Raw genomic sequence first — 13,750 nt, 5'->3', positions numbered from 1 at the left:
CCCAGCACCAGAACAAGAGGACACAGTCTCAAGCTGTGCCGGGGAAGCTTAGGCTGGAGGGGAGGAGAAAGTTCTTCCCAGAGAGAGTTGTTAGCCATTGGGATGTGCTGCCCAGGGAGGTGGTGGAGTCCCCATCCCTGGAGGTGTTCAAGAGGGGATTGGATGTGGCACTTGGTGCCATGGTTCAGTTGATCAGATGGTGTTGGGTGACAGGTTGGACTTGATCCTTGAGGTCTCTTCCAACCTTGTTGATTCTATCCTATGATTTGTAGTATCATCAGTTAGAGTCATTGCAGGCTCACTGATTAGTAGCTCAAGCCTTCAACAAGGGCTATAGAGTAGCTGAACTAGTGAGGTTGATGGTAGGTGATACCCAGACTTCAGCTGGCTGACTTGTGGACCTTCTCGTTCGCATGGTGCTCCGACTGTAACGTGCTGGGTGCCCGTGTCTCTTTTTCTTGCAGGCTTGCGATCACCATGGCTGCGGTGGATCGCTTCCACCTCTTGTACAAAGAGATCAGTCGCTCCTGCAACTTCTACATCGAGGCCCTGGCCATAGTTGGAGCTTGGTACACGGTCAGAAAGTGTGTGTCCCTTGCCTTCAACACCTACGGCGTGCTCAGGCTGCACGTCATTCCCAGGCTGGGCGGTGAGATCGATCTTGTCAAGCGCTATGGGAAATGGGCTGTGGTCACTGGTAAGAGACTGAAGGGGTAGATCTGTTTGTGTTTGTGCAACCTGCTGTGCCAGTGCCATCAAACTTGCTAGCTCCTGTCTCTGGGTCAGCTTTCTGTCCCAAGCCAGGGCCCACGTCATCTCAGCTTGCAAGTTAATCTGCCTCAGCCAAAGGGCTAATGGTATCCTGCAGCAAGAAGAGCGTGGCAAGCAGGTCAAGTGAGGTTCTTCTCCACCTTTACTCTGCCCTCATGAGGCCTTTAGAATACTGAGTCCACTTCTGGGCTCCCCATTTCAAGAAGGATGGGGAACTGCTGGACCTGGAGGTGTTGGTCAGTAGCTGGCTGAACATGAGCCAGTGTGTGCCCAGGTGGTCAAAAAGGCCAACAGCATCCTGGTCTGGATGAGCAATAGTGTGGCCAGCAGGACTAGGGCAGGGATCATCCCTCTGTACCTGGCATGGGTGAGGCCACACCTGAAGTACTGGGTTCAGTTTTGGACCCCTCACTCCAAGAAGGATCTTGGAGTGTGTCCAGAGAAGGGCCACAAAGCTGGTGGAGGGTCTGCAGAACAGGTCTGGTCAGGAGCAGCTGAGGGAACTGGGGTGGTGTGGCCTGGAGAAAAGGAGGCTGAGGGGAGTCCTGCCCCTCTACAACTCCCTTAAAGGAGGTTGGAGCAAGGCAGAGTTTGGTCTCTTCTCCCAGGAAACAAGCAACAGGACAATGGGTAGTGGCCTGTAATTGTGCCAGGGGAGGTTTAGGTTGAGCATTAGGAACAATTTTTCCCTTGAAAGGGTTGCCAAGTGCTGGAACAGGCTGCCCAAGGCAGTGGTGGAGTCCCCATCACTGGAGGGATTGAAGAGCTGTGTAGATGTGGTGCTGAAGGACCTGGTTTAGTGGTGACCTGGCAGTGCTGGGTTTAATGGTTGGACTCAGTGATCTTAAAGGTCTCTTCCTCAGTGGTTCTACGATTCTATGGCAATGTTGTCTTTATTGTTGTGGTTTTTAGTCTCTTCAGAGAAGAGACTAAAGCTACAGTGAAAAGAACTGGCCAAGGAGGAGGCTGGGGCTGCCCTGATGTTCATGTTTACTTCTGTTGCAGGTAGCACAGATGGCATCGGGAAGGCGTACGCTGAGGAACTGGCGAAGCGTGGGGTCAACATCATCCTAATCAGCCGAAACAAAGAGAAGCTGGAGGCTGTCTCCAGAAGCATATCTGAAACCTACAAAGTGGAAACAGATATCATAGTAGTTGACTTCAGCAAGGGGAGTGAGCCTTACTCAGCCATTAAGGAGGCACTGAAAGGCAGAGAAATTGGCATTTTGGTGAACAATGTGGGAATTGCTTATCCCTACCCGGACTATTTTACCAACCTGTCTGAGGATATCCTGTGGGACATGATCAATGTAAATATTGTTTCTGCTAACATGATGACCCATATTGTGCTGCCAGGCATGGTTGAGAAGAAGAGAGGGGCAATTGTGAATGTTTCTTCTGCATCCTGTTGTCAGCCGACACCAATGCTGACCATCTACGGAGCCTCTAAAGTAAGTCAGAGTGTAAGGTGCAATGGCATGCACAGAAAAGCAGGTGCAGTAAAGGCTGGTGGTTTGCAAACATGTTCAGCAAGGATAACAAAACGTGCTTGAAAGTTTTCTAGGGATTGGCTCAAGTATCAGAGGTGAGTGTCACATGTAATGTACCGTAGACTCTTGATCCTGGGCTTGGAACCACAGTCAGTGCTATTTGGATTGTGATGTGGCAGTTCTGTGACCCATTGAAGGGGGTCAAGAATTTCATCTCTTCCTCAGCTGAGCTCCTCTCACACTCGTATTTGGTGGCAGGATGGCTCAAGCCACTGCTGTGACAAGGGCTGGCACCAAATCAAGCCCCTGCCTCACCTAACACCAAGGGGGCAGATGGCTTCTTTACACTATCATCTGTGCAGTATTTGGGGAGAAGTTGGAACTTCCCCCCCATAATTATTTTTCATGAGGAGATCCAGTCAATGATGCATAGGATGGGGCAGCTGGGTGATGGTGAGGGTATGAGTACATGTGGGGATGTGGATTTATGTGGGATGTCTTGCTGCTGAATCCACAAAAGCAGCTGAGACTGCAGAAGGATGTCACCGAGATCCAGTGCCTGAACAGCTGTGGTTAGTTTTTCTCAGCTGTCAGTGGCTGCCCTCTGCTGCAGCCTAACTCCTGCACAACTTTGCTCCTGGCATAGCTCTTGCAAGTACTTCTGCTGCCTGGAGCAAAACCACCTCTTATTATCCCAGGGTGTAAAACTCCATGTAGATTTCCTTTAGTGAAGAAACTGGCTTAAGGTTCCTGTTGCAGACTCTCCCACCTTGGTTACGCTAAATGTGTGTAGACCTGCATTTGGAACTCGATTAAAAGGCCTGAATGAAAAAGAGAAAAGCCAAACCGAGTGTACCAGAGCTTCTTCCTTTAGCTGCCATCAGTGATCCAAATCCTCCATCAGCAATTGAGTTCCATCAGCAACTGAGTTCAGAGCCTGGCCTCTGTGCAGTTACACTGGCACAGAATTGGGAGCTCGCTGCTGTGGCATCCCAAGCCTCGTTGTGCATTAACGGTACTCAAAGTGGTTGGTTGGTTGGTTTGTCTTCCTAAGGCAGGTGGAAGAGCATTTGTAGAAGATGCTTTACCAACAGTCTGCAGGGAATGGAGCTTCTGTGAGGCCATTTGGGAACAGAAACTTGTTCACTCACAAGCTGAGTCTAATATGCTCTTTTTCAGGGGCAACTGGCTGTGTGGCACCACAGTTGCCTCGGCATGGCACCAGTGTGGGTGCCTCACTAAGACTGAGCCTGGCTCATTTTCCTACCTGTTAAATTCCAGAAATCCCAGTTACCAGATTTGTGCTTTTTTTTATGTTGTTACATAAAATTAAGGTTAATTGAAGGAGGTAATACAAATACACCTAAACAGAGGCATGTTTAATTCTGCACAAGGGAGTTGCAGGAAGCAATTAAGGACAGTTGAGTACAAAGTTCACCTGTAAATGTAGGGACTTCCTTTGTCCTTTTGACAGCAGTAAGCATAGTTAGCTTGGACTGTCCCCTGCAGTGCTCCTGAACTAAGCACAGTGTTTGTTTCAGATGAAAGAAATATTTCTGTATAGTTTTTCAGCAGAAGTGGGGAGATTGTTAGATCCACATCAGAGGGTCAAGCAGTCCCTTCATCCTGTAAGTCACAGGTCTTTAGCACAGAAATAACAACTAGAAGTGTTTGTAATGCTTTAGAAGTGTGACATTTTTATGCTATTTATTCGAAGTGTTGGGGTGCTTTTCAAGGTGCTGTGTAAAACATGCTACCACTTTTCTGTAACTTTAATAAGAGTCTGCCATAAAACTCCTTTTATTTAAAAAAAATGAAGAAAAATGTCTCTTTCTGCTCTTGTCTTTCTAGACCTACCTGGACTATTTCAGTAGAGCACTGCATTATGAGTATGCCTCCAAAGGAATTTTTGTCCAGAGCTTAACCCCTTTTTTCATTGCTACAAAAATGGTAGCATGCAGCAGCTTTGCATCAGAGAGCTCTTTCTTAATTCCTTCTGCTGAAGAATATGCAAGTCATGCAGTTTCTACTCTTGGTTTATCCATCAGGACTACTGGGTACTGGAAGCATGCAATAAAGGTAGTAGGATTCATTAAACTCTTTCATGTTTGTCAGTAGAAGTAAATAAGCTGTTTGCTGTCTTAAGAGTTAGAATGAAAACTATGCTTCTAAACTGCCCTGTATCTATCATTATAGGCCTTAAAGGCATTGAGCTGTATGTCCTCATTAATTCTGTGTTAGATAATTATCATAGAATCAGTAAGGTTGGAAAAGACCTCAAAGATCATCAAGTCCAACCTGTCAGCCAAGACATTATGCTTGGGTCTCTCTGTTTGTAGAATGAGAGGGAAACCAACACTCACTTAAAATGTGCCTAGGCTATTGCTGACTGGGTGAGCATTTCACTGCCTGCTGTGAGCAGAAGTAGCTATTTCAGTCTTGGGAGAGAATGGACAGGGAGGTTGGAATAAGAGCAGAGCAAAGTGCCTATTTTTATTCCAAAATGTGTGGAAGCAGGTCCTTTGTATGTTAGTTTTTGTTTTCATGGGCAGACTGTGAGCTCCAAAGTAATTCTATGAATGCTGGCCACATCTCATGTGTCCTCCCTAGTGGCTTTCTATAGCATTAGGTTTAATAGAAGGAATTGAAGGACTTGGGAGTTGATCCAAAAGGAATAAGGGGTAGGAAGGATTCAGGATGTGTCAATTAAAGGAAGTGGGCAGCACTGCTGTTGTGAACTTGGACCAACCACTCCAGGATTTGCTTGCAGAACTTAACCGTTCAGCTGTGGGCACTACTTCCAAACCGGGTAAATCTATTTCCTTCCAGGGGGTTGAATGAAAGGTTTAGTTGCTTATGCTCAAGAAGGTTTTGGCTTGCTTTAGTGATAATTTGAGAAACTTTATTTACTTAAATGGAACATGTCTTAACCTGTCCCTTTTACTTTTGTTTCCTTGTGCCTCTCCACAGTTCACGCTGGCTGAGTGCATACCTGAACGGATCTGGGCATGGTTTACAATGTGGTTTTGGAGATACCTATTCAAGGAAGCTTAAACATGTGAGGAGAAACAGGAGTATCCAGATGTCCTGTGTATTCAGTACTATATTCAGACCAGAGTGCTGCAAAAATGTCTAGTGGACCTTGGTGGACTTACCCATACCTCACTAAACAAGCCATGTGCAACCTAGACATCAGAAGTCTGCATCCTCTCTGTCTTTGTGTTAAATAAATAGTTCCTCCTCTGCTTTCCTCCACAACAAAGACTTGATTATGTGGAGTTTAATCTCTGTTCACATTCTTTTCATGGTAATTGAGCAGAGATCCAGTTCTGACAGTATCTTGGCCGGTGCAGTGTGGTGTCAACCTGCAAAGCTGGCCGAGTTGGAGAACGCTCCAGATCTGTCAGAAATGGGTCCCCCAGGAGTCATGCTGTTCAAAAAGACAATCCCAGTCAACTGTATTAAGTTTCTTGAATGTATTTTTTTGCATAACTTTTCTGTGTCCAAAGGGTAGCTGTTTGTACCTTAAGTGTAAATGTCATTACTCTTGAATTATGTTATTTAAGGAGCTTCTCAGCTTTAAGGTACAGGGCAAGGTACTTGGGAGTCATTTAAATGACTGAAATTGTGTTACAGAGCTGTAAAGGAACTTGGAGATCAGCTTGTATGCTTACTCCCAAGTGTGACTGATCTTGATAATACTTAAGTACTGCTTCAGCAATCTGAAATGTGGCTGGAGAATTGATTAAAGCATGCAAAAACACTAGCCAAAGAAAAATAATGTAAAAAAAGAACAATGAAGAGATGTCTTGATATAAAAATGGTGATAATAAAACCCCCAACTCACTGAAGTTTTGTTGCTCTCTGGTTTTGATAGTTTTTTCAATATAAATAAATGTCTATTCATGTACTTGTAGAAGTCACCTGCTATCATACACTGCTCCCCTGTGTTGCAGGCTCTGTCTCGGGGTCAGGAAGGCTCTCTTTCTGTGAAAGCACAGCTGCTTCCTGAAAGAGGGACTGAGGAAGGAGCTTCTCTGTACTTTTGTGTGTTATTTATTTTCAGGAAACTGGCCCCAGCCTTCATGACTAAATGCTCTGTTGTCTACCAAGGAACTACTGGGGAGAATTCAGTAGAGGTGATGAAGATGCTAAGGTGAGCATCTCTGGTGAGGAAAGGCTGACAGCCCTGGGGCTGTTTAGCCTACAGAAGAGAAGCCTGAGAAGGGATCTCAGTACAGGACAATTTCTGAAGGATGAGGGGCAAGAGGAGGGGGCCAGACTCTTTTCAGTGGCAAGGGGCACAAACTGGAACTTGGGAGGTTCCATCTGAAGATGAGGAGAAACTTCTTTGCTGTGAGGGTGCTGAAGCCCTGGAACAGGCTGCCCAGAGAGGTTGTGGACTCTCCTTCTCTGGAGAGATTTCATATCTCTGGACATTGTGGTCCTGGGTGACCCTGCTTTAGAAGGGGGTTGGACTGGATGATTTCCACTGATCCCTTCCAGCTCCTACCATGCTGGGATTCTGTGGTATTTACTGGGCCATGCAGGAAGGTACTGATGCTTGGCTTTATGGCCAGAAGGAAATTCAGGCCAGGACTTTCACAACAGGAGCTCCCTCCCTTGGCATTTGTTTCCTGTTGCTGTAGCCCTACACTGTCAGGTGCTGAGACCCATCAAGTGGTTTCGTCTGCTGCTGCCCTCCCGCTCACTGGCGCCACCTTCGGCTGGCCCTGGAAGCTGTTTGCTTCAGTTGTGCCGTACTAAAGCACGTAGTAGGTGCCGATAATGATTTCTGTTTGTTCGCAAACGGGATTAAAACAATGCATTCACTTTCAGCAACGGCTCAAGTGAAGCTTGAAGGCCGTGCAACTGCGGAGCAGCTGGGAGCCCATCAGGCGCTGCCCGCCGGTCACCTCCGCATCGCAGGTTTTCCTTGCAGGAGCTAGACTCCATTTAAGACTATTTGAATAACCATCTTCTCGAGATAACCTTCTTCAGGCGGCAGCAGCTCTCCGCACCCAACCTAGCGGCTGCACCACCCACAGCTGGCACAGCACCCCGGCCCCCAAGGGGGCTCCCGTCGCCCCCCATCCGCCCTGTGCGCATGCGCCTACCGCCTTCCCCCCCCCCCCCCCCTTCCCCCCCGCCGCCCGCCATGGGGCTCTCGCGAGAGCGCGGCGGTAAACACCGCACAAAATGGCGGCGGCAGGCCCGGCGGCGGCGCGGTGAGCTCGGCGGGTGCGGGAGCCAGGGAGGAGAGCTGGGTGGGCGCCGGTGACGCGGGTTCTGCCTCCGCCGAGCCGCTGCTGTCAGCGGGCCGGGGTCGGCGCTGTGCTGTCAAACCCTGGGGGGAGCGCGGAGCGGGGTGGGCAGTACCCAGGCCTGCAGCACCGGGTCGCCGTTCCCGGTGTTCGCTCTGCAGCGGGCGGCTGCTGCGCGCAGCTCTTGCTGCTCCCTGGCTGTCTGTCTCTCTCTTTCACTCTCTGCCGGCGGTGGGACGCTAACGGCCTGCGGCAGTGGGCACAGCATGGATGAGTTTACCCGAGTTCTCCCTTCCTTGGCATAGGCAGAGCTGTCTGAGCGGGGTGGCTCCGCGGCTGCCCGGTGCCCGCTGAGCCTCTGTCAGCCGGAGGTCTCTGCGGAGCTCCCACCGCTCGGTCTGGGGTATCCTCCCTTCAGAAAAAACAGCGGGTAGCTCTAGGTGTCGATGGTCTAGAGGGTGGACAAACTGGCAAGTTTGGGTGCTTCACACTCTGGGAATTGGAACAAAGTCGTGAGGCTGCAGTTCCTTTGCTTTTAGTTTCTGTCATGTTGCACCGTCGTGCTTGCATACAATCTGTTATCAGGCGCAGGAATGTTTGTTTTACTCATTCGTGTAGTTGGTTTTTTAGTTTATTACTCTAGGGGTTATGAGCTCTCAAAGTGATAGGCAGGGCTCGGCAGTCCAGGTGCAGGAGCTGCGTCTGCTTTATGGACGAAGAGGAAACTAATCACAAGCAGTTGACAGTCCGCTGTGGTGATGTCAGTCAACTGCAAATAGAGGGGAATGCAGTCCCTGGTACAAAGAAGTACCTGAGAATGTTAAAAAAAGCTAAATAAAAACGAAGTAAGAGCTGTCCCATGCAGAGTCAGTTTGTTCTGTTGCTGTGCTGTGAGCCCACCCCATCCTTCTCCTAAACGATGTGAATCTCCTCACAAAGCTGCTGCATGTCAGCTCTGCTCACTTGCATGCAGCACTGTGTAGCTCTGTTCTGCTTCTCCACCTGGTCTGGTGGACTAGCTAATGTTTTTCTTCCCTTCACTCATCTCTTAATGACCCTTTATCTAGCAATTGCTGGTTAATTAGTGTTTGGAACTCAAAATTGCAGTTTCTCTCCAGTGCTTCTTGTACCTTGGCATTTAAAGGGAACAAGTTTCACCTCTGCATGAAAAACACTTTCAACACTTTAATTTCATGTTACTGCCTCTGTAATCCTAGCCCTCGTTTTCTCAGCTGCCCATGTTGTAGTAACTCACATTCCAGCTCAATAAATTTTAAAAGACACAGTTGGGGTTTTTTTTTAAAACCCTCATTTTCCCTTTCAAGCACAGGAAATGCAAGTTCAGATCCTGCACCTGTGCTCAGCACTGCTCAGGCCACACCTGGAGTCCTGTGTCCAGTTCTGGGCTCCTCAGGGCAGGAAAGAGGTTGAGCTGCTGGAAGGTGTCCAGAGAAGGGCAACAAAGCTGGGGAGGGGTCTGGAGCACAGCCCTGGGAGGAGAGGCTGAGGGAGCTGGGGTTGCTTAGCCTGGAGAAGAGGAGGCTCAGGGGAGACCTTCTTGCTCTCTCCAACTCCCTGAAGGGAGGCTGGAGCCAGGAGGGGGTTGGTCTCTTCTCCCAGGCAAGCAGCAGCAGAACAAGAGGACACAGTCTCAAGCTGTGCCAGGGGAGGTTCAGGCTGGAGGTTAGGAAGAAGTTCTTCCCAGCAAGAGAGATTGGCCCTTGGGATGTGCTGCTCAGGGAGGTGGTGGAGTCCCCACCCCTGGAGGTGTTTAGGAAGGGTCTGGATGGGTGCTTGGTGCCATGCTTTAGTTGATCAGATGGTGCTGGGTGAGAGGTTGGGCTTGACGATCTCGAAGGTCTTTTCCAGCCTGGTTAATTCTGTTCTGTTATCCTTATGAACCCTTAGAATAGAGTTTGGCCTTGATTCTCTTTGTGTGCAGTGATGTGCCATAGTAGAAGTTGTTTACATTTCTGACTGGGAGCAAAAGCCACTAGGCTTTTGTTCAAGTGTCTGGGAACACTTTCTGTCATATTAATATTTGGCAGTCTGCTTTTTTCTTCCCAGGGCACTTGCACGTTGTGTTGTTCTCTTCAGCCTCCTTGTGCAAAGGGTTATAGAGTTTGGTTGCTGTTGTTGCCTGTTCTGAGGTTCATGCCTGGGTGTTTCAAGTCTGCTTTGGCTAAGCAAGAGAGAGCCTTGAGCCTTCATGAGATGTCACTAAATGAAATACAGGAACAACTTCTTCCCTGTGATTTCAGGGGTGTCTAGTTCTTATGTTTTTCAGGCTCTACAGTTGCACAAAATGCAGTAATTATTTTCTCTTTTGCCCTGGCTTACAGGTTGGCTTGCAGTCAGCTTTGTTAATTCTTGTGGGGAGTTAACTTTGCCATCAGAAATGGAGTACAGGACTCAGCTCCCACATCCTGAGTGACCGAATCCTTTAGCACAAAATGGAGAAGAAGCGCAGAAAGAAATGAGCCTGCTCGTAAGGCTTTCCCTCCAAAGACCATGAAATCTCCACTTGTGTGGGGCACAGCTTTAACAATACCCAGTTGATCAGCACAGTGAAAGCAACATTTACTGAAAGAGAAATGAACTAGTCTATGAAGAAGAGAATTGTGATTTGAATATATGGAATTGCTGGAATGAAACCATTTTCTTCTATGACCATGAAGTTTGCAAACATCTGGCTTGTTCTGGTTGTTATCTTACTCTGTGGCAAAAAACACTTCGGTACCAGACTAGGGAACTCCTCTCAGGAGGCTCACCTGTGTCCTGGATGTTCTCACCTTACTTTGAGAGTGGAATTCACTTCGACGGTCGTGGAGCATGGTAATAAAGAGTTAAGCAGTAGCAAACCCCTGTCCCTGTGAAGTTCAGCTCTGTGTTACTGACTGCTGGTGTTTGTGCCATTCAGAGAGCTCCTCTGTAGAGAGATCTGCTGAACTCTCTACATTCCACAAGAGAAACAGATTATTTCAAAGGTTCTGGGTTTACCTGGAGACAAGATTCAAAGATCAGGAGAAGGAAGAGAGAGGCAAATAAAGAGGGTGTTAGAAGTGGGTATGGAATGTGAAGGCTCAGCTCTGGTCACTGTGGTGTGTTTAGTAGCTGTTTTGACCCCGACAGTGATGTGGTTGAGGGGCTTTTCTGAAATGTAACCACAAGTGTGAAGAGAAGAAATGTCTGTGGGTTTGTCAAGAAAAAGTGTGGAAGTACTAATACATGCATGGAAAAATGGCCAAGATGTGAAGGAAGCAGGTGAAGGGCAGAGTGAGGCAGATACCACTGGAGGGATGGCAAAGGACAGCAGTGGGACACCACAGCTTGCATCCACTTACTGCCTTGGGTACCTGCCTGTAATATACCCAGAGTGAAGCTGTGTGTGTGCCTGGGTGCTACCAGGCAGGATGCCTGAAGTGACATTTCTGTCTCATGGTTAGCTGGAGACTTACTGTGGTGAACATGGTGCTGTGTGCTGGGGCTGAGGTCCATTCACAAATCACTAATCCCAGGCAGGAACTGGACTAGTTGGCCCAGCTTCCTTCTCTTTGCATGTCATAACTGGTGCTAGTAATTTGCACTAAAGTTCGACATGCATAGCCTAGATGCCTTTAAATCACACATGTCAAGAAGCATATCCAGTTGGCATATCAAGCCCTTGTTTGTACTGCTGGATGCAGCCTTAAGTCTGTTTCATCTCCCTTGCCCCCCCTCATCTTTTCACCTCTCCGTGGTATTTACAGTTCTCCTTCTCTTCAGGGTTTCTTGCCATCTTAAAACACTGCAGCCTCAAATTGTGATGGTTTGTTCTGGTTAAAGGCAAAAGGAAAGAAATACTTGGAGCCTTGTGGTGTGTTTGAGTAAGCTGCTTAAACATCACTTCTGATGGGTTGTGCTGCTCTTCTTCCAGAGTATATCGTGGCTTTTAATGGCTACTTCACCGCTAAAGCTAGAAGTAAATTTATTTCAAGTGCCCTAAAAAGTAGTGATATTGAGAACTGGAGGATTGTACCTCGTAACAACCCAGCCAGTGACTACCCCAGTGATTTTGAAGTCATTCAGATCGATGAGAAGCAGAGGGCCGGAGTTCTGAGGCTGGAAGATCATCCCAGCATCAAGCGTGTGACGCCGCAGCGGAAGGTCTTCCGATCGCTCAAGTATTCCGAGTGTAAGTCATTCCCTGGGTGCTTGCCTGAGAACTCCTTCGAAAGGCCTCCTCAGTCTCATTTCAGACCATCAGCTTAGCGCTGCAGAAGTGAGGAGTGCCCTGCAGTCTTTATTTAATCTCTCCTTTTGACTAGTAAAATAATCAGGGGCTTGCCATCTCTTTGCTGGAGCGTGGCAGCACTTCCATCTCCACTTGCAGCAGTCACTGACCTGAGGCTATGGACTGCTGTGTCCCTAGGAGATGAAAGCTTTTCCTGATTCTGCTGGCAGAAGATGGGTGCTCATTTAAAGCATTTGTTTCACCAATGTGATGTGTATATTTACATAAACCACTCATCCTTTGTGCTTTTCCTTATGCTCTTTTTCCCCCCTTCATCCTCTTTCTGTGCAGCTGATCCCATGGTGCAGTGCAATGAAACCAGGTGGACTCAGAAGTGGCAGTCATCTCGTCCCTTGAGAAGAGCAAGTCTCTCTTTAGGTTCTGGCTTCTGGCACGCCACAGGCAGACACTCGAGCAGGCGTTTGCTGAGGGCCATCCCACGCCAAGTCGCTCAGACCCTGCAGGCAGATGTCCTCTGGCAGATGGGCTACACAGGTCTGCTTTTGTCTCTTGGCTTCTAGAACAGCTACCTTCTTCTGACAAACAAGTGAATTGTAAGGAGAGGCTCATTTACCTCTGTGTGCTCATCTCTGGTTGGCTGCCAGGTCTGGAATGATGGAGAAGTGCTTTGGTTTGTGATGCATTGTATGTTTATGGAGTGCTCTTCTGTCTGTGTGTTGTCTGAGGAGAAATTCGACATGTTGATGATCTGTGGCTGAGTTTTGGAATTGCAGTATGTTTTCTGTAAGATCTGTAACTTGCTGGGCTTGCAAATTGCATGCCACATTAAGCACAGAAGCCTTCTTGGACTTGGTAGACTGGGTTGGCTCTGAAGCTGAGTCAGAAAAGGTGATAAAGCTTCTCTTTTGTAGGTGCTGGTGTAAGAGTAGCAGTGTTTGACACTGGTCTGAGTGAGAAACACCCACACTTCAAAAATGTGAAGGAGAGAACAAACTGGACTAATGAGAGAACTTTGGATGATGGTGAGTTACTGTGTACAGTTGTCCAGCCATTCCTGACACTGGTGTGTTTTCATTGTAAGCCTGCCTCTGCTCTGTAGTACTGATACCTGTTGAAATTGTAGGTCTTGAGCTTAATTTTGCAGTGTCACAAGCCCTTTGTACTCTGTGTACAGAGTGTTGGGGTTCCAGGAGGGTGTTGCACAAGTCTCCTTTGAATCATAGGTGTCATTTCACCATAGTGTTTGAAGAGAAGAAGGCATCAGGCAGGCATAATACATTATCTGAGTAGGAGTGGGGGAGAGCAAACCCCACAAAGATCTTTCTATCCTGTTCCTGTATTCTGCTCCTTCACATCACAGATGTATTTTCCCACTCACAGGGGAGACCATTTCCCTTTTACACTGTGCAGTCCTAAGCCAGTCAGAGTTTTGGAACCTTCCTGTAAAGTGGTTTGGTGTATTAGGGGCCCCTCACTATGAGAAGGACAGGGAGGTGCTGAAGCAAGGCCAGATAAGGGCAGTGAAGCTGGTGAAGGGTGAGGGGACTGGGGTTGTTTAGCCTGGAGAAAAGGAGACTGAGGGGAGACCTTGCCCTCCACAGCACCCTGAGAGTGGAGCGAGGTGGGGACTGGCCTCTTCTCCCAAGTAACAAACAACAGGGTGAGAGGAATTTGCCTTAAGTTGTGCTGTGGGAGATTTAGATTGGATGTTAGGAGAAACTTCTTCACTGAAAGCAGTGATTAAGCTCTGGAGCAGGCTGCCCAGGGAATGGTTGAATTACCATCCCAGGAGATACTCAAGATGAGGCTTGACAAGGGTCTGGGCAACCTGATCTAGATGAGGATGCTAACTGCAGAGGGGGTTGGACTAGGTGATCTTTGGAGGTCCCTTCCAACCCAGACCACTCTGTGATTCATGGGCATTCCTGAGTGTTCAAGACCCCTGTGGATGCAGTGCTTAGAGACAAGGTTCAGTGGTGGAGTTGGCGTCG

At 48.1% G+C, this 13,750-nt stretch overlaps 2 protein-coding genes across 3 annotated transcripts in view; both read left to right on the top strand.

The window, feature by feature from the left end:
• The first annotated feature begins 466 nt into the window (after positions 1 to 466).
• Positions 467 to 9,959, top strand: HSDL1 (hydroxysteroid dehydrogenase like 1). 2 transcript variants are annotated; one of them, XM_054169915.1, is made up of 5 exons: positions 467 to 697; positions 1,777 to 2,222; positions 4,113 to 4,340; positions 9,345 to 9,354; positions 9,868 to 9,959. In XM_054169915.1, the coding sequence occupies exons 1-5, from the start codon at positions 478 to 480 to the stop codon at positions 9,957 to 9,959; spliced, it is 996 nt and encodes a 331-aa protein (XP_054025890.1). In that variant the 5' UTR covers positions 467 to 477. The 2 variants fall into 2 exon arrangements, with proteins under 2 accessions (XP_054025890.1, XP_009897446.1); XM_009899144.2 differs by lacking the exons at positions 9,345 to 9,354; positions 9,868 to 9,959 and adding an exon at positions 5,232 to 5,479.
• Positions 9,960 to 10,170: 211 nt separating this feature from the next.
• The window catches only part of MBTPS1 (membrane bound transcription factor peptidase, site 1), a 30,183-nt gene continuing 26,603 nt past the window's right edge, over positions 10,171 to 13,750 (top strand). Inside the window, exons 1-4 of the mRNA XM_009899143.2 lie at positions 10,171 to 10,360; positions 11,442 to 11,699; positions 12,090 to 12,293; positions 12,671 to 12,781. Of these exons, the coding sequence (XP_009897445.2) occupies positions 10,174 to 10,360; positions 11,442 to 11,699; positions 12,090 to 12,293; positions 12,671 to 12,781 (760 nt within the window). The 5' untranslated portion in view covers positions 10,171 to 10,173. The remainder of the gene's footprint in view (positions 10,361 to 11,441; positions 11,700 to 12,089; positions 12,294 to 12,670; positions 12,782 to 13,750) is intronic.

This window comes from Dryobates pubescens, chromosome 19, assembly GCF_014839835.1.
Source record: "Dryobates pubescens isolate bDryPub1 chromosome 19, bDryPub1.pri, whole genome shotgun sequence".
NCBI classification, from domain to species: Eukaryota; Metazoa; Chordata; class Aves; order Piciformes; family Picidae; genus Dryobates; species Dryobates pubescens.
Note: the sequence above shows the minus strand (reverse complement) of the source record. Positions and strands in the feature narration are given on the sequence as shown.